At 37.5% G+C, this 23,601-nt stretch overlaps 1 protein-coding gene across 1 annotated transcript; it reads right to left on the bottom strand.

Moving 5' to 3' along the window:
• Positions 1 to 2,255: 2,255 nt before the first annotated feature.
• Positions 2,256 to 23,154, bottom strand: abca5 (ATP-binding cassette, sub-family A (ABC1), member 5). The gene is made up of 39 exons (XM_056245425.1): positions 22,992 to 23,154; positions 21,583 to 21,731; positions 19,339 to 19,528; positions 18,976 to 19,143; positions 18,689 to 18,786; positions 17,913 to 18,139; positions 17,665 to 17,806; positions 16,846 to 17,034; positions 16,059 to 16,206; positions 14,620 to 14,797; positions 13,334 to 13,392; positions 12,960 to 13,070; positions 12,648 to 12,823; positions 11,776 to 11,895; positions 11,544 to 11,682; positions 11,370 to 11,460; positions 11,141 to 11,280; positions 10,487 to 10,606; positions 10,132 to 10,333; positions 9,258 to 9,424; positions 9,014 to 9,141; positions 8,717 to 8,854; positions 8,510 to 8,623; positions 7,941 to 8,111; positions 7,708 to 7,821; positions 7,268 to 7,405; positions 7,086 to 7,154; positions 6,913 to 7,004; positions 6,018 to 6,141; positions 5,798 to 5,915; positions 5,621 to 5,712; positions 5,364 to 5,539; positions 4,419 to 4,494; positions 4,237 to 4,331; positions 3,977 to 4,096; positions 3,675 to 3,827; positions 3,439 to 3,518; positions 3,301 to 3,356; positions 2,256 to 2,706 (listed from the first exon to the last, which is right to left on the bottom strand). The coding sequence occupies exons 1-39, from the start codon at positions 23,002 to 23,004 to the stop codon at positions 2,566 to 2,568; spliced, it is 5,022 nt and encodes a 1,673-aa protein (XP_056101400.1). The 5' UTR covers positions 23,005 to 23,154; the 3' UTR covers positions 2,256 to 2,565.
• Between the last annotated feature and the right edge of the window lie 447 nt (positions 23,155 to 23,601).

Raw genomic sequence — 23,601 nt, forward strand, 5'->3', positions numbered from 1 at the left:
ACACGGTCTACATAATGCATTAATTACTCACACGCACAAGTATTCATATATTGCACTTTGGAGGAAATAAAAAGGTATTGGTTAAATAGATGTTAGAGAGTGTTCAATATAGTCATCCCATTCCAACCCAGTCCAGCAGACTAAACTGGTCAGTGTTAAACATTACAGAAAATTGTATACATTACTGACATGACAGGCTATATTTGTGCAAAAATTACAATTATCTCCCCCTAAAAATTCACTGTGTCAACCATCATTATTTCCCAAAAATCTGGTTCAAAGACATTGTTGTTCATTTAAAAACTTTGTGATACCTTAAATGCTACGTAAGTTGCATTGAGAATCTCGAAAAATAGACAACAAGAGTTTGATTTGCTGTAAATCAAACTTAGGAAGATGAAGCCAAAAAATAAAATGCATATAGTCCACATAACTTGCCAACTTGGCATTGATTACAATTTTTGCGGACCGCTCCACACAACACTTTATACACCGATTCACATTCAACTAGGGTTAAATGTCCAGAAATTTTAAAAGTACCTATATATTTCCAACTGAGTATAATCCGAAAACTTAACTATCTACAAGAGATTTGTTCAAGGGTAACCATGAAACATCTTTCAGAAGTTCTTCCAACAAGAGAACCAGCACTTGGGACAGAGTTCTTTATGCCAACAACATACAGATCTGGATCACCATCGCTAAGAAGCTGGATAAGGAAACATCTACAGGACAAAGGAATATCAGAAACTCACCAGAAAGATGCACCGAGTGTTAACGAGTTCTGAAACTAGAACACTTTCAGTTGAGAGTGGAACAGATTGGTGTATCAGCTTAAATGCTTCCACCAACATGAAGAAAGAGAAATGAGAATGGCAGCCCACTCTCGCTAATAAAGAATAACTTTAATTGGTAATACTTTACAATAATCTTCTATTCGTTAACATTAGTTAATGCATGTTTGGTGATAAAACATTAATTAAACCTAAAATGTTACAAAAAACACATTGTTAGGAATATATATATATATATATATATATATAGTACCATATATAGCCCAAATATATATAAAATGAACATATATGATAATGCTGTGAAAGTATCTGTTGTTATTCCAAACCAGCTACTGCATTAACTAATGCATAGAACCTTATTTAATTAAAAGTATTACCCATTATAATAATAAAAAATTCTGTAGTTTAGACATTTTTGTATATGATTAATTTGTGAAAGGTACAGTTTTCACCAATGCGGTCCTTTGCACTAGAGAAATCAATTTAGGGATTTCACTTACACAAAATAGAGAGGTGATCGTTTAATCATTTGTTTAATCAAAAATTTTCCAAACCATAAAAAAAGATTATCCCTCTTAAGCAAGAACCAACCAACTTAAAATGAGCCCAAAAGTCTTCCAAATCTTTTAAAAGTGACGACTTAAACTGGATACTTAATCCACATCCCATGGCTCACCATGAAAAGTCAGCAAAAAGTACCACTGTACATTCAGTGCTCACAGTTCATAAAGCAGTGTTGCTTTCATTTAAAAACAAACAAACAAACAATAAAATAAAATAAAAGACCACTCAGCAGTTTGCAACTAATCTGGAGTGCTACATGGTATGGTACGTCTTGTGAGCAAGCTACTGATTTTAAACGTTTAAACTGCTCCTATAGGAAGGCCACCTGACGACGGGATGGAAAAGGGATGACAGAGGGAAGCTCTTCATCGTCTTGATTTCAACCCACTCGCTTGCTTGCTGTGAGCGCTTAGCCCTGTTTTTCTTTGGAGAGCTCTGTGTGAAGGCCTGAAACACGTGCTGGTGTTTTAGAAAGGAGTCTTGGAGATCTCCCGGGTGCAGCAGAGACAGAAGAGGCTTCATGCACCGGCAGGGCCACTCCGCCCTAAAAAGGGTAACAAGAATCGAGAGCAGCCCACTACATGCTGGTAAATCTCAGTGTTAATGCTGCCTGAAAAATTGCACACAGCCATAATGAGATTCTCCTGTCTGAAAATTTACCTTACAACAGTACACATAGATAATTGAGTTATATAGCTGTACATACACAAGTTTATATACCATGCTACAGACACCAAAAAGCACTGTATTGGTGTCGATGTGAGTGAGACTTTGGTACCGCTTCAATAACGTGGAACCCGCTCCATGCAACTAATTTCCCAGTGACTGAAGTAGTGTATTTTGACAACCGAATGTGAGCACGATGCACAACAATGGGTGAAAAGAAGGTATAAGAAGTTCGATTTAAAAAATAAAATATCTTCATAAAAAAAAAAAAAGAACTGCCAAGTCTAGCTCGACATCTACAGCTGACACGCGAGTTGTGTGTCAGATCATATCTGAGCAAGTGCCAGTACCAGAACCAAAGCGAGTATCACAGCCCACACGTGTGTGTGCTAGTGGCCACTGGAGTCTCCACACTCTATTGTCCTGAGTGTCCCATCAGTTTATGGCTCTTAAGGCAAAGGACGGCACATGCGGAGTGATAGAAAGAGAGAGACAGAGAGAAAAGGACACAACGCTTCAGGGAAGGCAGGACAGGATCGGCTCATAGCTGGTGTACTATGCTGTCAGCGTGATTGATGGATATAGGGCCATCCTGTCTCAGTCTCTGCCATTGAAATGTCGTGCTAAGCGATCCGACTTCCTCCTCTTCCTTCTCCTGCTCTTTAGCGAACTCCATGAAAACCTGAAAAACAGGTACATGCTTTCAAAGAAATACAATTAACTATGGTATGGCCATGTATACAGACAGACAGCTCGCTTTCGGGTTAAGCTTTCCGCGACTGCGCAACTGGGTTATAGGTTGCCAGGTTGAGATGACAAACGGATTGAAATTGTATATGGTGTGTGGATTGTGTGAATATAATGCATTTAATACAAGATCTGGCAACTGGTCAACATTAGACAAACATATTGGTCCGATTATTCATAAAGGAGTTTGGGCCATGCAAATTACGGGAGTCTCCCGGGAGAAATAACAAACCAGGAGGGGTCCGGGAGATAGGGCTAAAAAACGGGAGAAACCCAGGAAAAACGGGAGTGTTAACAGGTATGAAGTAAAGAAAAGTACCAGTACCATGTGGGAGCGTTTTAGTAAGTAGTTAACCAGGACGAATCAAGTGATGCCCGTAAACTAGATCTCCACCCACACTTCATTTACCGGTGTGAAAATTACTACACTGGCATGTTTTTGATGCACAAATCCTAATAAAATGTTAGTTTGATTTCCAAATAAATCATTTTTTGCAGTATTTTTAAAGGAGATCCAATAGTGACATACTTGTTCAAGGGTTGACTGGGAGAAGTTGTACTCTTCAAAGTGAAAGTTCTGTTTAGCTGTGAAGACAAAGGTGAATGATCAAAATAGTATTTTTAACTCTTCACAAAACCTCTGGTTATTATGGGGTCCATTTCTTACCACTTTCCAACTGAGCAAAGGACTTGGCTAGTGACTTCACATCTTCCATTGGGATTTTATACACCATCAGAGTGGCAAAACTGCAAAGATCCAAGACATGTTTAAAAAAAAAAAAAAAAACTAACTCCCAGATGTTTTTACATTCTACTTTTATGTCATGCATTTTCAGTTTAGTGCTTCACTATGATTTGGTTTGACTTTTTTTCTCCCAAGAGTCCAATGCAGACACGTCTCACCTGTCCTGACGAGCAGCATGGGGAAATATCTTCAGTATCTCTTTGTGCAACAGCGCTACCTGCTGGAGACCCGTGAGCTCCTCCCTGAGATTAATCTCTAGGCTGTAGCCTCTCCCAAACTTCCCCTTCAAGTGCTGAATTGAGCCAATACACCTGCAGGGGGCAACATAAAACGTTACATGCTTTCTTTTCTGCTTTACTTGCTTCCTCCAAATTCCCAAAATGTCTATGCTAAAGCAAAGAACTAGCTTGACAATGCTTGTCATCATTAACTGACGCATTTATCTGTCCCAGCCTCTCACCTCAGCTGACCCGAAACCATGATGGCCACACGGTCACACACAGCCTCCGCCTCTTCCATGTAGTGGGTGGTCAAAAGAGCCCCTCGCTGTTTGTTCTTAAAGGCAGCACGGATTGCCCTCCTATTGGAATGAACCACTGAATGTTTATTTTTGCAGCCCTCGGTTTTATAACTACACGTTTATTAAAATGACTATATGTATCATAGTATGCACAATACAAAAACTAAAACAGTGAACAGAAATGTAATGTAGTAAATTACCACATGCGCTGTTTTGATTTGGGATCCATCCCTGTAGATGGTTCGTCCAACAGAACTATCTGAGGATTTCCCAGCATGCTCAGTGCAAAGCACAACTAGCATAAAAAAAAAATAAGCCTACAGTACATGACAAAGTATGGTTTCCAATTTTCTATACTGAATTATATATATTTTTGACTTACCTTCCTCTTTAAACCAGCAGACAAGTTTTTTGCCTGTTTGTAAAGATGATCCTTTAGCTCTAGAGCACTCACAACACTGCAAAGACAGCCCACACAATATTTAAAAATTGCCATGGTGGTCATACTGTATAGTTTGTGTGATCGACAAATGGTCATATTGATAAGCAGTGACAAAATAGACCTGCCAAAGGCTGGTGAATTGAGAGCATCTTCCAGCCATAAATCGCTCTTAATGGGCAACAAAATTGCCTTTATAATTTTTTTTTTTTAATTTGTTCCATGACAATGTAATTCTTTTACATTTTATTCCCTTGAATATTTGCAGCAATGGTCAAATCACAGTCACTTGCAGCATTACACAGTCAATAAAATGCTTTAATTTGAGTCACTCTAAAATAAAATTAAAACGAAATTAATATAATAATATTGGAGCAAAGTTGGAGCAGTGGTGATTAATAATCAGAAAATATATACAACATTTAAACCCTGCTTTGTGCGTTTTAAAATCTCTGGAGTAAAATGTTTGAGGCCTGTAAGATTTTTTCCTTTTTAGCAAAATGATCAAAGGTGATGATCAGTGAAGACATTTAAAATGTTACAAAATATTTTTATTTCATGTTCATTTGAATTTCTATTCATTAAATGAGTAATGATTCAGCTTTGCAAAATTCAGCTTTGTCATTACAGGAATTCATTATATTTTAAATATATTAAAATAGTATAATTAACAGGTTACTTTAAATTGCATATTTCTTTAAAACATTTTTTTTTTACTTTTTTTTTTTAATCAAATAAAATCAGCCTTGGTGAGCATAAGAGACTTCTTTCAAAAACATTTTAAAAAAGCTAACCAACCTCAAACCTTTGAATGGTAGCATAAATGTAAAATGAAAATGCAAAAGTTGTGCCTTAAAATTTTTTTTTTTTTTTAAGACGATTTTGTACCGCTTAATGATGTTTGGGATATCACGTTGATGCAGCCCCTTGATGGCAGCATAGATCTCCAGGTGCTCCTGTAGAGTGATTCTAGGCCACAGAGGGTTCACCTGAGGACAGTACCCTACATGCTCCAAAGGGTTCTCCATTGGCTGGAAGTCTGTGCCATAATCTCCCATCAGAATCTAAAAATCAGTTTCAAACTATAGTCAGAACAAGCCACATGTTCAAAATAACTCATAACCAGCTAAACTTTGAGCACAAACCTGTCCAGCATTGGGTTCAGTGTCTCCAGACAGCATATGCATTATAGTGCTCTTTCCTGCTCCATTTGGTCCCAGCAGACCCAAAACCTCACCTGAGAAGAGGTTAATTTTTCATTAACATCTGCTTGCTCTCTCTAACATCATTATTACAGTACAACAAATCAAGAAAAATTCTACCTTTGCGAACACAGAAGGAGATGTTCTTAGTGGCCACTTTCCTTCTCTTGTGGAGCGAAAAGGCCTCCCTCTTGCCTTTGTACTGTTTCCTGAGGTTACTCACCACCACCACTGGCTTCTGAAAAAAAAAGAAAAAAAAAAGCTATATTTCTTCATATTCAAATGTTTTTAGACAACAATGTAATTTGTGACAAAAGATTTATAGAAAAGTGAGGTGTACCTCCTCACAGCACTGACAGGTCAACGCCTCCTTCACTCGAGCTTTCTCCATCTGAACGTCCTCATCCTCACTCACACTCTCCTCTGGGTTCCGCTGAGCTTTGCCCTTTGCTTGGGAGGAAATCCTTTAGAACACAGAGTTCAGAGATCAAGCTCCATTTCTTAATGATCTTGGATAGGGTTGCACCAGCCATTCATAAGGTTGCACTTAAACTAGAACAGTTCACACTATGTGCTTAGTAACTACTGCTTAGACTTGGTGCTGAAAATGTTTGAACCACATGTTCTTATATGCAATTCAACTTAATTAATAGGTCATAAGCTCCGCATAAAATCACTTATTCACTTAATATGACATCTACCTTTATTGATCTAATAAACAGCCTTCAAATGTGTATAGGAAGCAACATTGAAAAGTTGTGCATTGGTTTGCACTTATGATTAATATTTAAATTACATATGTGCAATTATTAACATGCAAATGTTTTCTACTTAAGTACACTACAGTTAAAAAGTTTGGGGTCAGTAAGATTTTACGTTTTTATTTTTCTAAACCAGTTAAAGCCGACTGCATTTATTTGTAAAAGCAATAATATTGAGAAACAATTTAAAATAGCCGTTTTATATTTGATTATATTTTAAAATGTAATTTATTCCAGTGAATGGTAGTATAACTGTACAACAAACCAGCAAAATGATTTCATAGTACATCCCTGCTTAAATGTTAATATTCTGGAACAGTATCATGGGATGTAAATAATTACATCAATATTTGTATAAAAAAAAATTCTAATGAATCAGGCAAAATATGAGCTCATAGATGTTATTCAAAACGTTACTCCTGATTGGAGGCTTTGGTAAAAATGTATTTAGACATTTAGTTTATGAAGTCAGACCTGCAGAGCTGGTCATTTTTCATGGTCTTCCCTCCATATCTGATCTCCAGACATCTCAGGGTGAAGAGCAGCAGGATACACTGGATGTACGGCTATGGAAACCACAACAAAGATTCAGTGTAAAAGACAGGCATATAACAGACTTTGAGAATGTAAAATCATATTTAACTTACGGCCACAACCGAGATGAAGAGGTTCTTCCACAGGAAATCATCATCATGAGGGGACTGAAGGAAGGTGGCCTAGAATGCACAAGACATTTCAACATGTATAAGGCTCAATTCCACTTCAGTTGATTGACTGCATTTGATCCATGCTCTCAAACACTGAATAGATAAAGTCCTGTGAGTGTTACCATGGTAATGCAGTTAAGGCAGCCCATAAGAGGGTAAAGTGGACTAAAGAAACACAGTGCATTATGCAGGAGACGAGCGACACCAGAATTTTCATTCACAAGAGCCAGCTGGACAATGGATGCAGAAACCACACACAACTATGGACCAAAAAAAAAAAAGAAGAGCTTTAATACCCTCATACAGACATACAGAATTTGAAAGACAATTTTCAGGGTTAACACACCCCTAGAACAATGACTTCCTGTGACTTTTGGAGCTAAATACTTCAAATACAATAATTAAAATAAAATGATACATTTAAAACTATAATTTACTATAGGCATTCCCATGATTTTTTTTGTCAATTAATTACCAGTTAATTACGAATTACAATTTCAAAATGGCCTGATATTTAAAATGTTCAGTTTTTCCATACAAATATGAAATTAGTATTACTTACCATCATGGACAGCACTGAGAAGAAGTCCCTATTGCTCTGGACTCTGACAAACATGAAGGACACGCAGTATGTGAAGAGAACCATGGCTGGAGAAAAGCCAATCAGACACAGAGCCTGAAAATGGAGAAAAGACAGTTATTGAGTTGTCTGCTCTGTTTTTTAAGCTTCAACAACTTCTATGTTACAAAAAGTCTAGCGGCAGCAAATCGCTGTAAGGTGAAGCGTTTTCTTACCACAGACATGATGTTATGGGAGGTAAGCAGGTTTGTAGAATGAAAGGCAAACAGGGTGCTGGTCATACAGGTTAAGATGAGATAATAGAAAGGGACATCAATCGCTGCCTGACCACACCAGTACGCCGAAGGAACAAGACCAGAGATCCTCAGGGTCGAGCGACACTTCAACTGATACAAATACAGTAAGAACAGAGTGGTTGCATTCAATGTAGAACAACTCTGAAATATTATTTTAGGGACATTCTGATAAAATTAGGCTTTTACAGCACCCTCAAATTATTCAAGTGATTATGGGTAAGGGGTCAGTAAGTCAGTAAAAAAAAAAAAACTGTAATATTGTGAAACAGTATTATATTTTAAAATAACTGCATTTTAAAATAGCATTTTTAGAAAACAGAAAATGTATTCCTGTGATGGAAACGCTGAATTTATTTGAAACAATGTATAAGTCTGTCATTCTTGATCAAGTTAATACATCATTGCTGAATAAAAGTAAAACACTGACTCCAAACTTTTAAATAAAAAGCCAAACCATTACTATATGAAGTTACAACCTACATATGTACCTCTCTGTCTCTTGTGTGGTCCATTGCAAAGTAGGCTGGCATCCCAGCAGCCAGCATCCCAAGAATTACAGCCTCAATGTAAACCAGGGCGTAGGACGTCTTATCTGGGATTTGCTAAAATGCAGACAGAATACAACTATAGACACTCGCAAGAAACCATAGTAGTGTCTGTACAGTAACTTCAGCGTATTAATGCACTGAACTTACATAGTCAAAAGGTTTAGTCCATGTTCTAATGCGTCCAGTGCCGTTAAAGCCCCTGAGGAGGGCGTTACTGAGCACATTGACAGCCATGGGCAAGGAGTGCACGGTGGTACTGTTAAATGCTAAAATGTAGGTAAAATCCTGGAATTCACACAAAGAGAAACAGCGAGAGAAGACAGGAACTGTTTAAATTATTTTTCAATAGAAAAATCATTTTAGAAAAAAATCCATCCATTACTATGGAGTGTAAAAGTGTAGAGAGATTAACCAATTGTACTGATAAAGAATTCTCTCACTCACCTTACCGGATCCAGTCACGTTGATGGCGGCGCTGACAGGTGCAGCAGACATGTAGTCTGGTTTTTTCATCATTTCCACTTTAATGTTCTGAGACTCCAGATTGTGGATGAACCCTGTCAGGTCAGAATCTACCACAACACATATTTCACATTAAACAAGTCAAATCTACATCAAATCAATTTGAACAAAAACAATGCCTTGAAATATCCTCAAAAAAGCTTTATGTGTATGAAGTGTTACTGACAGGTGGAGTTTTGCACAAGCAAGCTGCTGGTGTATTTATGAGGAGCCTCGTTGCGGCGCAGCAGGTATATAGGTGAAAACAGTCTTTCAGGAGAATGAATCTGAATGTTTCCTGTGGCCACAGATAGAATCAGCATTGCACACAAGAAAACCAGGAACAGCGTCAAACTGAGCAAAAGAGAAAAGACAGAAGTGTCAAGTCACCCTTATACTTGCAATACAGATTGTTTCAAAGCAGCTTCACAGTGATCAACAGGAAAATAATGGAAATAGAGTGACTTATGTCTATGTATAACTCCTGAGTCATATGGATAATTAAGATACTTTTATGGTTCATTAGCAACCTTTATTTCCCCCAGTCCCCATCAATTGTAATAGTATGGCTTTGAGTATGGTCTAGGGTCACGTTCCATATAAATATAATGCAAATTTTGGGCACAGTAAGATATTTTAATGTTTCTAAAACAAATCTCTTATGCTCAACACGGGTGAATTTATTTGATCCATAATACAATAATACTGAATTGAAAATATTGTAAAATATTATTACAATTAAGTGTTGTCCATTTTAAGATATTTTAAAATTAATATATTCCTGTGTTGGCAATGAATTTCCTGAATTTCAGCAGCCATTACTCCACTCTCCAGCGTCATATGATCACAGCAAAATAACTTATTTACAAACTTCTGAACAGTAGTGTATATTATCATTATTATATATTCACGGTCACCGGTGCATGCATATCAGCTCTGCTGCAAGAATTAAACAGTACAGGCTTTATTTATACACTCTAAAATACAAGAGTGTGCGGTAAATGCATGCGTGTTACTGAAATGCAAACATGATCAACTAGTACTTGTTAGCATTTTCTCACTTGTATATAATAGGTTTTCTCTCTCTCTGCAGGTTGAGCATGTGCAGCCAGGCCACAGTGCTAAACTGCTGCCTCCAGAGGGCATGACCGGTTACTGCATCCTGCCTGCTGTCTGAAAACGTCAGCAGCCTCTGGTCCGTGTCATCCAGAGAGCATGAGTCTCCCTCTTCTTCCACCTTATCCTGGTTAAACACACTGTAGTCTACCAGTGAAGGAACACACAGATAGAGTGGGTGTTATACTTCTTGAGCACTTCACTATGCAGGTTCATTGTAACACTGATCCGTCCCCCCCCCCCCCCATTTCATTTTGAAGTGTGATGGTTGGAAGCGGTTTAGGTAGGTGGTTATCTTACCAGCCTGATCCACCTCTGCTTCTGCCTCTAGGCGCAGGAATACATCCTCTAACGTTGTCATGGAGACGCCATAGTTAATGATACCCAGGTCAGGTCGACAGTCTAGCTCCGCAAATAGCCCTGAAATGCAACGTGAGTGAAAGTCATGAGGAGTAGGAACCATAAAATGTGTTAATATTTTTGGAGTACAAATGCTTAATGAACAAGATAACTAAATCACAAACACCAAAAGCATTCCTAAAAGAATCCAAGTTCAGACAAAGAAAATTGTCATAATTTACTAACCCTCATGTCATTCCAAACCCACATTATATTGTTTCTTCAAATGGAACAAATAATTTTCGAAAAACATTCAGGTTTATATAATGAGTGAAAAACATCACACACCTTGTGCTAGACAAAAGAAAGTAATACAGGTTTGGAATGACATGAAGAGGAGTACATCAAACTAAGCTTGAAGTAAACACTCAACTAACATCACAGACTTAGTATAACAACACTACAGACAATAAATCTATATAAAATTAAATAAAACTGCCCCAATAAAACGCCACCACAGTCCTGGTGACAGCATGACACAATCTGTTGCTCCGCAGGGCATATGGCAGCATGACACATAGCAGATGGTGACATGAGGGCAAATAGAAACAAGACCTGGGAAAGTGTCCATGCTCTCGAAAGGCAACGTGAATGTAAGCTCAGCCTCTTGCTGCCTTGACAACTGAGCCTTGGGAACATGATTCTTGACCAGTGGTGTGATGTTGTCCACCTCACAGCCTTCAGTCACAGACATTCTACAGGAGGTTTAGAACGACAACGTTAATGTAGTAATGTCCTGGGTGACAAAGAAAATAAAAACAAGTTCTCTTAACATAGAACTGACCTGAGATGGTAGCCAACCCCACATTTGGTCTTCAAGTACAAAGAGGAACCAACACATTTCAGCTGTCCTTGAGAGATGACAGCTTTACGATCTGAGTGACAGAAAACGCACAGAGGTGTGTGAGATTGAGACAGAGATGACTGATGGAAGAGAAGAGAAAAATGAGAAAAGTACCTGCAAGTATATCCGCCTCATCCATGTAATGAGTGCTGAGTACAGTAACTCTGCCTGCTTTACGGCTCTTCAGTAAGGACCAAACCTGGTGCCGAGACACTGGGTCCATACCAGCCGTAGGCTCATCAAGAAGGAGGACCTGATTCATAAGCAAAAAGACAGACATCGATGGAGGGGGATAAATAAGCAAATGGATCAAGAAAGTCACCGGTATAAGTGGTCAGACATTTACCTTTGGGTCTCCGAGAACTGCTATGCCCACAGAGAGCTTCCTCTTCTGGCCTCCACTCAGGTTCTTCGCCTGGGCATCCATAATCTTTTCCAAATCCAGATCCTTTAGAACCTTCCTCACCTTAAAAAGAGAGATAACTTAAACCAGAAAGGACATCAAAACACAAAGATTACACAATCTATTAACTGGATGGAGCTGGATTTATTGCGGGGGTTTTTTAATGCACTACCATTCAAAGGTTTGTGGTCAGTGAGATTTTTTTTTGTTGCTGAAAAAATACTTTTATTCAGTAAGGCTGTATTAAATTGATCAAAAGTGAGAGTAAAGAGTTTTCAACATTGCTAAGAAGAAATGGTTCTTGAACAGCAAGTCAGCATATTAGAAAGAATTCTGAAGAATCACGTGACACTGAAGACTGGAGTAATGATGCTGAAAATTTTGTTTGCCATCACAAGAATTATAAATATATTAAAATAAATTATATTAAAATAGAAAACAGTTATTTTAATAATAATATTACACATATACACATACATATTTCTGTTTTACTGTATTTTTGATAAAAATAAATAAATAAATGCAGCCTCGGTTAGCACAAGAGACTTCTTTCAAAAACAATTTAAAAAAAAATCGTACTGACCCCAAACTATTGAACGGTAACGGTACCTATGGAGAAAAACTATGGAAAAAAATACTTCTAGAACCAAGAACACTGAAAAGTGTATGGTCACTGTTTCACTCTATAATAAACGCAATTAAATATGCAGGGTGGAGTTGATGTCAAATCAGCTCTCTTGGTGCATGGTTTGCTTTTGAATTTCCCATACAACATGAAGTCAGCTGATGTCTCTAGATCCACTGGGAGTTCCTACCTCACCGTCAATATCAGAGGGCAGGATCCCTTTGATGGCAGCAAAGATCCTCAGGTGTTCCTCTACAGTGAGGACATCAAAGATGATGTTGAACTGGGGGCATATACCAACCAGCTGTTTCATCTCGGCCCCCTCTGCGATCTCGGCCACTGGAGAGCCATAGATGGTTGCTGTGCCTATGCGTAAAACACACAATAACAGAGTGTGTGGCAGCAGTACAACATTTAATCTTTTCCAGGCACTCAGGTAGAGGTAAATATGTTTATAAAAAAGTAATTTTCAAAACTAGCATCTATGCATCGCATGTCTGACCTTCTGTAGGGGGGCAGATGCCACAGAGGATGTTCATGAGGGTGGATTTTCCTGCTCCACTGTGACCCAGCAGGGCTGTGATCTGACCCTCATAGATGTCAAAAGTCAAACCTTTAGATCAAAAGTAGAACACAAAACATACACCTATACGTCAGAACCAGAAGTCTCTTGTCATAATACAACTAGTACCAATAAAGTGCACTTTGAGATTTAGGACAATACAAGTATAATGGATTGCAAATGGATTGCAAATTTGTCTTGACTTAGCATTTTACCTGCAGCAAACAAGAAGCAATTTAGTCCTAAAATCCACAAATAATGACTAAGTATAAATACAGAAGTGTCACGCTTTGGACACAGGTGGGAAGTCTCACCTCTCAAAGCCTCCACTTTGGTGTCTTTCTCCTTGTAGATTTTACGGATATTACAGATCCTAACAAGAGTAAAAATATAAACACAGAAAGCATGTGATGGATATTAAATGGTCATTCTGGCTGCAAGCCAGCTCTCTTCATGTCCAAATCTTTTCTAAGGATTTTGAAGGCTTTGAAGGATTTTAACATCAGCTCTAAAAACATTGCTCCCTTTCCCAAACTGCTCCCTAAATCACTTCGCTGGTCTGATTTCAGAAAACCAAGGTACAACATATTTACAAAAAAAAACCAACAACCTAGAACTAAACAACATTCATATATATATGAATTTTTTCATATAGTGTATATTTTCCACCAACACTGACTGGCCGTTGTAGTTTCTAGATAAAATAAATAAATAATAAAAAAAAAAAAATAAAAAAAAATTCATGAAAGAATCAGGCGGGCATGGATTTTTAATAATTTATTTTTGTAAAATATTTAAATTGAGGTCAATTAATAGCAATGGTCTGATCAGGATTTTTGCAGCCGATACCAGTTACCGATTTCTAGTCATCATGATCGGCCGATACCGATCCTGATCCTTTAAGCTTTATATAAGTGATGTATAAGCACTGTTAACACTGAAGACATTTTTAATGATTTCACATTTCAAATGGCTTATAACTAGAATATATTATATATATATATATATATATATATATATATATATTAAAGTACATGGTCTCATTTGATAGAAAACCTTTGACATTTTGAAGAAAATAGATTTTGATCATATTTGGAGGTTCTATGCTTAACACTGCTGAGAAAACCCCACAAAAAAGTGATGCAATGTATTGATTTATTTTGTTATTATTCATGCTTGACATAAGGTCGTATAGTCAAGTTTGGACTCGTTCACAATCAGGTCAACTGCATCTGGGCCAAATATTGTGTTGATATCTTAAAGAAATCAAAAGTTATGGCATTTGGAATCATGGTAGCCTTTTTATCAAAAGTCCAAAACCTCTCCAAACAAGTGATCAGAGTGTTTGACTGAATAAAAAGCGGTGGCCCCAACACTTCCGCAATCCATGGTTACAATGCAGAACGTGGTGCAAAAGCCTCAGCCTTTTTTTTTTTACGTCATTAAATTGCGATCGGTTCGTGAGATTGGTCAAATTAAGTGACTAAGACTAGTCAGAGAATGTGATTATCGGCCGATACTGATATGCAGTCGATTGATCGGAGAGCCCCTATTGATTAATGAATTAAAATAGACATTGGCCATTTTAGGAGTAAAGTACCTGATAACCTCTTTGCCTCTAAACTCAGGAGAAACCGCCTCCACTGATTCATCATTCACAGGGGTTCCGTTCACCTCGCCCTCGTACACAGAGCTCACCTCCACATAGCGCTTCCTCCGCTTTGACCAATAGGATGGCTGTAGGAAGTACAGCACTGAGCGCCTTGTGCCAAACTCGCCTGAAGGAAGAAATGGTCATGTAAGTGAGAAGCTCACAAAACGCCTCCATCTCAGTAAAATGATGACTAACAAATATTTGTGTGTGCATTCTTTAGTGTAGCCACACAATGTATGAATTTTATGTTGTGGGATTTGCAAATGCTGTTAAACCTTTTCTCAGAACTAACTGTTGTGTTTACTTAAGCGTTCAGCTTCAAGAGTGTGCTTGTGGCATCTTTGTTTTAGGAATTATTTTTGTCTAATGCAAAAAAACAAAACAAATTACTTTATGGAGCTGCACTAACTGTCCAGTGACTGTCCAGTAAACGAACAAGCTTCTTCTTTTTTATGCTGAGCAAATGAATTTGCAATGGTATAAATTTGCATACGTTGTCTGAATATAAACAATGTTAAGGACTGGAACTCTAACCAAACTTATCTTTGGTTTTTTCGTAGAGGTCTTCTTGGATCCTGAAATCTGTACTTAACCCGAATTGACCTGAATCACTTCTTACCCGAACCCGACGTGTATTAATAAATAAAAGAAAAAAAGAAAAACCCGACCCAAGACAAATCCGATAAAATTAGATCCAAGTCCGACGTCAATTTCTTTTCGAACCTTACTGGACCCGAGTGTAAAAAGCAGTGATGTCTGCACGATTGTGAGAGACGACTTTTTCAATCAGGAATGACACAGAGCAAAATCAGAGACAACAAATAAGAAACAATACGGCAGGTGTAGATTTAAAAGAATGCCCATCTTCCCACCTTATTTGTAATCTTCATAACATTTATATTAGCTACTTTTTTTAACCCAAGTGACCAGATAACGTAGCATATAGTCGGATTTGTGAATGCCAAAAATGTAGGAGAATGTTTTCTGTGGATTTTCACAAATTGTTTTGTTTGAGGAAAAACATGAAAATATATAGACATGGTTTAATTTTTGTTCATTTTATTTAGTTGATTAGTTTGGCCTGCATTTAGATAGTTTTCTGTAATCGATCTGGCAAGAGTACCGGTACATCGTTTTTCTGCTTGGGCAAGCACCTCGGAGAAGATAAACCGCTCATAAGCATTATGTTTCATCTCAAATGACAAGAAAATGTATATATATGTTAATATTAAGACGAAATCCACACTCTCATCCTCTCTAATGGGTCGGATTTTGCAGAGCGCAATTTATGTGGAGCGCGCCGTCGGGTCGGACCTCGGATTTTTGGAATCAAGTGGACCCGTGAAGACCCCCAGTTTATGCAAAATGCTTTGACTAGTTGTCACCTGGTAGCACTTGGTCCAGGTAAATGGCTATAAGTAGGTAGAGAATGCAGTCCAAGAACAGCATGACCATGGGAACATAGAGGGCGTGAGGACCAATGCCCAGAGTGGAGAACACAGCGCCGTCCCCTTGAGCTTCCAGATACACCACCTACACATACAGACAAAAATAGTGCCATAATATACCTTTTATTTTATGTATACTGTAACACTAAATTTTTTAAATGTTCATTAAGGCTGCATTTAATTGATCAAAATAAAGTAAATACAGTATAATTGTGACACATTAAAATTTAAAACAACCGTTTTCCATTTTAATTTATTTTTTAAATATAAGCTACATTTTCGGCAGCCATACCCCAGTCTTCAATGTCAAATGATACTTTAGAAATCATTCTAATGTGCTGATTTGGCTGCCAAGAAACAGTAGAAAACGGTGTTAAAAAAAAATTTCTCAGGATTTTATTAATTGAAATGTCAAAATAACAGCATATATTTGAAATTTAACATTATAAATGTCTGTCACTTTTGATCAATTTAATGCATCCTTACAGAATAAACATATTATATATATATATATATATATGAACCGAGAACTGAAAAGAATGTAAAAATGTGTACCTTGAAATGCACTGTAAGTCGCTTTGGATAAAAGCGTCTGCCAAATGCATAAATGTAAATATATATATATATATATAAATAGTTCTCATATGCGTTTCTTGGCAAACGGTCCTATAACCTAGGAGATCGCTGTTATACAATGGAGCATGTTTGTGTAAAAGTGTGTTACCTGGGCAATGCCGATAGAGAAGGCGCTGGGGGACAGAAGGCAGAGGAGCCACACAGCTGACTGGGGGAAATCTCTCATCAGCACAGTGAAAAGAGACAGACATCCAAACACCACGGTGAGCATGGAGCCCACTGTACTCGCAAACTTTGGCTTCTTAAACAAGGGGGTCAACATGAAGGAGAAGAAAATCTGTGGGAAGTAGAAAAAAAAAAAAAAAAAAGTCAACAAACTAAAACTTAACATTCCTGGTCTTATTGTGTTCAGTGCATGTCCTCATTTAATTTAACCCCTAATCAGTCACATAGACCCCACTTTTCACGATACAATCACCCCAACGGATAAAACCAAGACCGGCCATGCATTTTGCAATCGTTGTATATCTGCTCCATTCAGAAATGACACATTATGGAAAATCACTTGCAAATGCAGTTTCACGTTGACTTAAAAAAAAAAAAAAAAAAAAAAAAATTAATGCTGAAACAGCTTTGTGGCTAATAAAACGGCATATTTTCATAAATATATTCAAGCTTTAAATATATTTAGCATTTTGTCCGATATTTTTCCAGTACAGTAACACCCCTCGCAGCAAACCAGAAAACCAACGCAGCTGAAAACAATTTAGTCTTGGAAAACGAAAATGAATAACATTCAGTATGAAGCTGAAGATTAGCCCATCATTAACTTGGCTACTCTCACTGTGGGAGGAAATGGAGACATGAGGCCAAATGAGTGCACAACCATTTAAATAGATTTGCACTCTCTAAAGTCGCTATTGTTCAGACCGTCACTGGATGTGACAGAAGGGTTGCTAGGACTCACGGAGGATATTCCATAGAGGAAAATGAGGAGGAAGATGACAAAGAAGTTGCTGTTGGAGAACAGGGGCGTGCAGGTTGCTATAACAGCCATGAGAATGGACATGGTCGTCACTAGTGCGGCATAGAGAAGGCCCCATGAAAGCCTAAAGAAAGCAAAAGAGAACTTTACAAACTGATCATTTTTACAATATTTAAACTAGCTATGAATTACAATTACTTCATTTCTGGTTCTGCAGTAGACACACTTACCAAAAGGCAGAGTCATACAGTCCCATCATGCTCATGGTGTCTTTCAGCCGCTGCTCTTTTTCAGCAGCCACATTGACAATGAGGAAGGACACAAAGGGTGTAAATGCCAGCACTAGATAGATGGAGATCAGGGCGTGAGGGAACTTCTGGACCTCCACTGAACCTGGATGTCCCATCATCACTGCACGCACTTTTAATTCGTTCCACACCGGGCGTTTGGTCTTCAACTGCAGAAGGATGAAGCAATTTTTATTGAAACAAAAGTGGTCTCAAAAGAGCTCCCCAGGAACCTTATATTTCCTCCTATAACTTTCTATTCATTAAAGAATCCTGAAAAAAAAAAAAAAAAAAAAAAGTTTCCACAAAGGGTTTCAACATTGATACTAATAAAAAAGAAATATTTCTTGATCACCAAATCAGCATATTGGAATAATTTCTGAAGTTTCGTGTGACTGGAGGAATGGCTGCTACAAGTTCAGCTTTGCCATCACAGGAATAAATTATATTTTAAAAAATAGAAAACAGTTCTTATAGATTGTAAAAATATTTCACAATATTACAGTTTTACTGTATTTTTGATCAAATAAATGCAGCCTGTGTGAGAATGTGTGGCTTTAAAAAAATACAAATAAAAATCCAACACTACCGCTCAAAACCCTAAACTTTTGAACAGTGGCATACGGTTATCCCAGACTTCATCAGGGAGATGCACACACTGCTTATTACAGCTACACTGCTTAAATACCAATACATTATTCATCCATGTCATTTCAAACCTGTATAATGGCAGCATCAATGAGAGACTGCAGCCGTACGAATCCAGAATACCAGTAGTTGGCAGCACGGCAGTTGACATAGTCTGTGTAACAGCTTGCTGTGGACCAGAGAAAAAAAAAATACCAGTCATAAGTGTTATTTCTTCAACAGTTTCTTCATTACAGACTAAATGGTAATAAACTGAATGCCATTTGCATTAAAAAGCAAGTCGCCATTTAACCAAAGAAGCTAAATATGGTGCCATTGATGCTGTGGATTTATGTCATCAGTGTTAGGTGATTCTCACTTATGGATTCAGTGAAGTCACTAGGCAGAGGAAGCTGGTTGTATGGGAATCGCAGGCGGTATGACATTGAATCCAAGAAGACCACTCCCACGTAGCCATCAGGTTCATAGAGACTGGCATTCTCCAAGTCTTCCTCAGTGGAGAACATATCTAATCGCTCATTCATAGCTGAGGAATCAACACCAAGAAACAAATATTCACAGTAAGTGTTCTACTTTACTATCAGAGTCAATGCTGCTTCATCATAAATTAGCAAAGCATTCAATAACATACCAAATATACCATGCAATGCTAGTTAGAGGTTTGCTTAAAATGAGGCTTTTAAAAATCATTTTTAAAGGAAGACCAATAAATGTGCCTTACGCAGTTCCCGTGCAACCTCTTCCATGATGTGATTGGTGACATTGTTGATGGGGGTGTAGCCAAGACCTTTGAGTGCCAGGTCCCGTTCATACTCCAGCTCCTTAGTGCTGATACTGCCGTATGAGACATGAGGGTTGAGGGTGCTGATGAGGACCAGGAGGCCCAGGAGGAGCAACGGCAAGATCAGCTCCTGCAAAGAGAGAAGAGGAACACTTCAAAGTTGACAGGGAATTGTGGCAGGAAAAATACTGTTCTAAAAAGAACAACAATCAATTATAAAAATTAATAAATTATATATAATTAACCATTTAATACTGTAAATACTAATAATATTAATAAAATTACTTAATGAAATAAATATCCTACAAAATATTTTTAAAGTATACAGTATATACCTGATGTAAACATGTAATTCAGAAAAAAAATCCATACTCTCATGTTCTCTAAGCTACAGCTCTTGATTTACTGCCTTATATAGGCCATAAATACATAAGCGCCAGAGAGGGATCATCCCTCTGGGTTCATTTGCTAGACCATGACATGAGTTTAGCTTTTAATGTGCCTGGAGGGCGCTCTATACAATGTTTGTTGCAAAAGGTCATGGCAATTTCATTTTAAGACCACACTGAAAAAAACATCCCTTGAAACAGATTAGACTATTATAAATCTGTTTTTGCAAATTTACACTACCATTCAATAGTAAAGTTGTTGTTTTTTAAATGGATACAACAAAAATGTCTAATTAAAAAAAAATCTTTCTTTTGATCTTTCGATTCATTAAAAAATCCTGACAAAATGTATCAGCTCCCACTAAACTATAAAGTAGTGCAACTGTTTTCAACATTAATAATAAGAATAAATGTTACTTGAGCAACAAATCAGAATATTAGAATGATTTTTGAAGGATCATGTGACACTAAGGACTAGAGAAATGGTAATGAAAATTCAGCTTTGACGTCAAAGGGTATGCACATGATGACGTCAATGTATACCCTCTACTTTACTGTAAAAAACAAGCAGACTTGGTGAGGAGATTTCCTTCAAAAAACAAAAATGAATTTGAATAGTAGTGTATCTGAGTCTGATACATGTTGTGTCACATTGTGGTAAATCACTAACACCTAATACTGACTGAATAAGTTTGACCTACACGCATGTCATGAAGCCCACTACACCCAATAACTCAGCACAATACAACTAGCTTCAGCATCTCCACCTCCAGGAAAATCAATACAGAGATGACACTTACTGGAAAAAAGCCCAACCATGACTGCTGCATAACAATTCATTTTGTTCCATTTCTAACCGCTTTCCATAATGGATCATGACAAGCTTCTCTTTACGAAGTCGGTTTAATAAAAGTATTATTGACGGCATGAACTATGGCAGAACACCAATCCATTAACAGCCTTTTAATTCCGAAAGACTCTTATGTGGTCCTTCATGAAACAACAGGAAGCAGAGATGCATTAAAAATACATTTAAGACAGTTACCTTACATAAAAAAAAATAAAAAAAATACATGACCACACAAATAGAAGAAAATGGGGAAAGAAGTTGGATTTATGATGGATGTAGGATTGTTCCTTTTCACTTTCCGGATCAAAACAGAGAATACAAATCCTGCTGGGTTGTAAAGAGTCAGAGTGGATAGAAGAGGATTTCATCCAGATGGAGCGGATTTTATAAAGCAGCCTGGGTAATTGGAATTTTAGATTGCTCATTTAGCAGATACTTATCAAATGTACATACACTTAGTAAAGGACAAATCCTCCTGAAGTAAAATGATACATTATAGTCTTTTCTCCCGTTTTGTGACATATCCGAATGAAATGGCTGCCCGAACAAGAACAAATGTAGGGAAGGACTTGATTTTGTCCATAGGGAATTGATTGGATGGTTGTGGTTTGCTACTGCTGTGATGTCATTTGAGTGAAGGAGAGCAAGTTATTTTGATTAAAGATCACAAAGGCACACAAATTAAAAAAATAAATAAATAAAACAAGGCTATGCACTGATAAATAATTTATAATAAATACTGTAATATTCGATACAAAATAAAAATTGTCAGTTGATTTCATGGTGACTTTAACAGATTCAAGTGGACACTTCAAGCACTCCTTGAGAAGCATTTACTGAAGGAGTTCAATACCAGCGCACAGAATAGACGACGTGCAAATGCTTAAACAGATTTGCACCTACAGGAAGGGAAAAGAAAGCGTTTGAGTGACAGATGAAAGGCACCTGGAGACTCTGTTGTTTGGTCCTCCATTTGATCAGCAGGTTTTTGTAGAGCAGGCTCCTCGTCTGATGCCAGACTCCGGCATCTCTTCTGGTTATGGGCTGCATTCTTCCAGCATGCTTCAGTTGACTGGCACATGGATCAGACACAGCTGCAAAACAAAACAGAACCTTCTCATTCCAAACCAACAAATGGGTTTGAAGTTTTGCTTTAAACTTGTCGGCCCAAAATTCAGGGTGTTTCTTTTCAACTTCAGTATTCTCAGAGATATGACAGCATGTGAGAATGATGCTCTAAACCTCTGCTCTGACCTTTTTTAAATGATCCCATCATCCCATATTTTACTCTATACTATTTGAGATGCAGTGTATTAACCAAGATATAAAAAAAATTCTAATGAATCACAGTGCTACCATTTGTGGGTCTCTAAAGAAAAACATCCAACAACATTAAACCGCTGCACTGTCTATTCAACATGAAACAACAGTTTCACCTTTACTGTAACTTCATTGAGTATGATTTGCATAGATGAACACTTATATGTTGAATGCTTTTTACTTAACAGCCATTCATTCTAATGTGAGAACTAGCATTTCAAGTCTTAACAGTACAGTAGCTCAAAAGTTTTTCAGATAAAAAAAAGATTACAACAGCATAATAATTGATCTTTCATTAATAATAAACAATAGAAAGAAAATAAAAAGACTAATAATGAATAGCATGAATTGCATTGCATATCATACTTTATTTGATGACTTTATTAATATTTAATCAAGTAAATCTGTAACTCAAAAATTGTACAGTAGACGCAAGGAATGTTGTGGGCTTAATTTAAAATTCCACAACTGGTATCAAAATAAACTGTTTCATATTTCAGAATAGCTGAATACTTATTTATTTTTTGATAGCTGTTCCCCAGAAGACAAAAATAATTATGGCATTGTGTTATTCAATATCAAACATAGATTGTTTGCAGTTTCCCCATGTTAAGACTGATGACACCTTGGGAAATGTGAGTACAAAGTGTAAGTGCAGATAATAACGAATAAGAGCGTGCAAAGTGCGCCAGTGTGTTGTTAACTACCAGGAAAAGTTTGCAACAAAAAAAAAGTCAGTAATTTCTATACTTAAAAAATATATATATATATGCTACTGCGCGTGCATCTGACATGTTGCGCGTGCTCGCGCGGTGCAGGTCAATAACGTCTGGGCTGGGCTTTCGCCCCTTCACCTTTTCTTTAATACAGTTAACATAGGTTTTACTCTAGTGAACATGACATATTAGAGCCAACTGTGCAAGATGTCGCTACAATAATGAGTTTTGCTCGCTGCTATCGGTGTGTAAACACTGACAGCTAACGCTAACCGGCTAACAGCTTTCCCTCCAGCTTAAACAAGGAAGTACACTTACGTATGAAATACATTAAGTCATGTCTTTCCTTTTCTCCGGATTCGCTTTGTTCTTTCCAAATAAATAACCTTTAGGAAATAAATAAAAAAATAGAAGAGATCCAAGGCGGCGTTGTCAACACTACTTGCGCTTCTGCTCTGCTGCCATCAGCTGGACCGACCAGTTTGTCAGCCAATCAGCGCAGCCCTACAAGTTCGAGACTCATGATTTGTCGGAGTCAAGCAAACCAATCACGAACCTCAGAACTTGTTGGACTGCGCTGATTGGTTTTGGGGTTTATGATTGACATCATCACAATACCTCCGACCCCGCCTGCCTTTGACCTACAGGTCTGAGTTGTTGAGGAATTTATTAATATATTAATAACATTATATTATCTGTGCTCAATAGTTAATAATTGATTTATTTCACAGATTTTCTAAATAGCTGTATGCTCAATTTAGATGCAAATCCCTTGCACCTGAAGATGCAATGCCTACTGTGCTAGATATTTTGCTATGCTTGCATTGTTTTGCTCGGTGGAAGGAAACAGGAGAAAACAGTTTACACTGAAATATTGACATGTAGTCCTGATATCCACTAAGTGGATGCCCAGACAAAAAAAGAAAAC

Source organism: Rhinichthys klamathensis, unplaced genomic scaffold (genome assembly GCF_029890125.1).
Source record: "Rhinichthys klamathensis goyatoka isolate OS25496 unplaced genomic scaffold, OSU_Roscu_1.1 h1tg000030l_1, whole genome shotgun sequence".
NCBI classification, from domain to species: Eukaryota; Metazoa; Chordata; class Actinopteri; order Cypriniformes; family Leuciscidae; genus Rhinichthys; species Rhinichthys klamathensis.